We start from the raw sequence: 1,562 nt of genomic DNA, 5'->3' as shown, positions 1-1,562 counted from the left end.
AAATTACCCTTAATTAGAAACACTTATTTATTTATTTTTAAAGTACTTTCAGAAGTCTGAATTGTGAATATGAGCGGACTTTTCCTTTAACAAATAAAAAACAACTCTTTGTGTAAAATTTGGAAGTTTTTGTTGGTGTTTCCATTTATTTTGAAGCACCTCATACAGCTGATGCTCTTATTAACCACTCCTGTGTACATTTAGGTCCTTTTGGGGCCCCCAGTTCAGTGGAGGGTTGAAAGAGAAACTTATTATCCTTTAGTCGGGGACTCAACTGGAAAGTTCATATTAATTCAATGTAGTCAGTCTCAAAATGATACAGATTAACATCTTTGCTCTATATTTAATCACCCTGACTGAATGACCCCCCCCCCTGCATGAGTGGCACAGCCATCATTTATTCTCTCTTTGCTTTCCCCCCTCTGACTTACAGGAATGTGCTGATATTTTAGTTACAGCTCCCTGCATAGCTCAGAGGAACGGGAAGAACCAAAAGGTCAGGGTGAAATACTTCAGAGGCATAATCATAAACCACAATACATTTTCCAGTTGTTTGATGAACCGGAGGCTCTTTTTATATTACGCACTTACAAACCAATGCGTTCATAAGCCCACATTGAGGAACTCAGTCTTCAGGCGGCTCAGCCTGGTGCCATGGCTGCGGATGATGAGGGACAGCAGCTCATGTCTGTCTTTGAGTCCCTGAGAGATGTCCATGGTTTCCCTCAGCGCGCCTTTGATGTCGCTCACTTGCTTCACCGCGTAGCCGTTCAGCTGCTCTTCCTCCTTCAGCTCAGTCTCCTGGCTTTGCTTAAACTTCCCCTCCAGCTCCACCAGGGATCTGTCCACGCTGGAGAAGGCCTCCCCGATCTGGGAGATCTCCTTTTGCAGGAGCTTCCCGTAGCTGTCCTCTCCATCCAGGTCGTGCGCCACGGCGCGGCCGATGCCCTCCAGCAGCCGCGCCGCGTCCTCCGCCTGCAGCTTGGTGATGATGAAGTCGTCGCGCACCGCCGCGTCGCTCCGCTCCGCCGCAGCGGCGCACGGAACTACGTCGGAGAACTTGAAGAGCATCTGACATTGCTCCGGGTCCACATTCTCCTCATAATCCCCGTCCGGGACGAAGAAGTGGTGAAAAGTGCCGTTGGAGATCTCAGGCTGCAGGGGCCCATCGTAGACCGCGGAGGTCGGGGGCCAAGATGTGAGCAGAATGAGGAGCAGCGGAACTGGATCCATCCTGCACCACTTCTCCCTCTCTAGCAGGCTGCATCTGGACTGGCAGCCGGATGCGGAGCCCAGTTTTTATCCTGACTCATGTTACAGTCAGTCCCACACAGGGAACAGACGGCCTCTTTCAGCGAGAGGGGCCCTCCTGGCCCCTTATTCACACACACACATTTTCACTGCGAATTTATGCTTCTGTCTCATTAGAACAGAAACTGCTTCCATATTCATTTATTACTTTTTAGACAGTTTTTGAAACACATCAACATATGGCAACCTATGCTTCCTTCACACCAATGTCTTTAAAGTCGTAGGAAAGTCATATTTAAATGTCAAAAAAA

General features: G+C 48.5%; 1 protein-coding gene across 1 annotated transcript; it reads right to left on the bottom strand.

Moving 5' to 3' along the window:
• Nucleotides 1-78: 78 nt before the first annotated feature.
• fibin (fin bud initiation factor homolog (zebrafish)) lies at nt 79-1,282 on the bottom strand. Its single transcript, XM_015393761.1, has one exon. The coding sequence runs from the start codon at nt 1,231-1,233 to the stop codon at nt 604-606; it is 630 nt and encodes a 209-aa protein (XP_015249247.1). The 5' UTR covers nt 1,234-1,282; the 3' UTR covers nt 79-603.
• Nucleotides 1,283-1,562: the final 280 nt, after the last annotated feature.

The sequence above is a fragment of the Cyprinodon variegatus genome, unplaced genomic scaffold (genome assembly GCF_000732505.1).
Source record: "Cyprinodon variegatus isolate N-32 unplaced genomic scaffold, C_variegatus-1.0 Scaffold656, whole genome shotgun sequence".
In the NCBI taxonomy this organism is placed as follows: Eukaryota; Metazoa; Chordata; class Actinopteri; order Cyprinodontiformes; family Cyprinodontidae; genus Cyprinodon; species Cyprinodon variegatus.
The sequence above is the reverse complement of the archived record's forward strand: the minus strand, read 5'-3'. Positions and strand labels throughout refer to the sequence as shown.

Bases quoted from the DNA above. Each gene is read 5' to 3' on its own strand.
- fibin (XM_015393761.1), bottom strand. From the start codon at position 1,233: ATGGATCCAGTTCCGCTGCTCCTCATTCTGCTCACATCTTGGCCCCCG.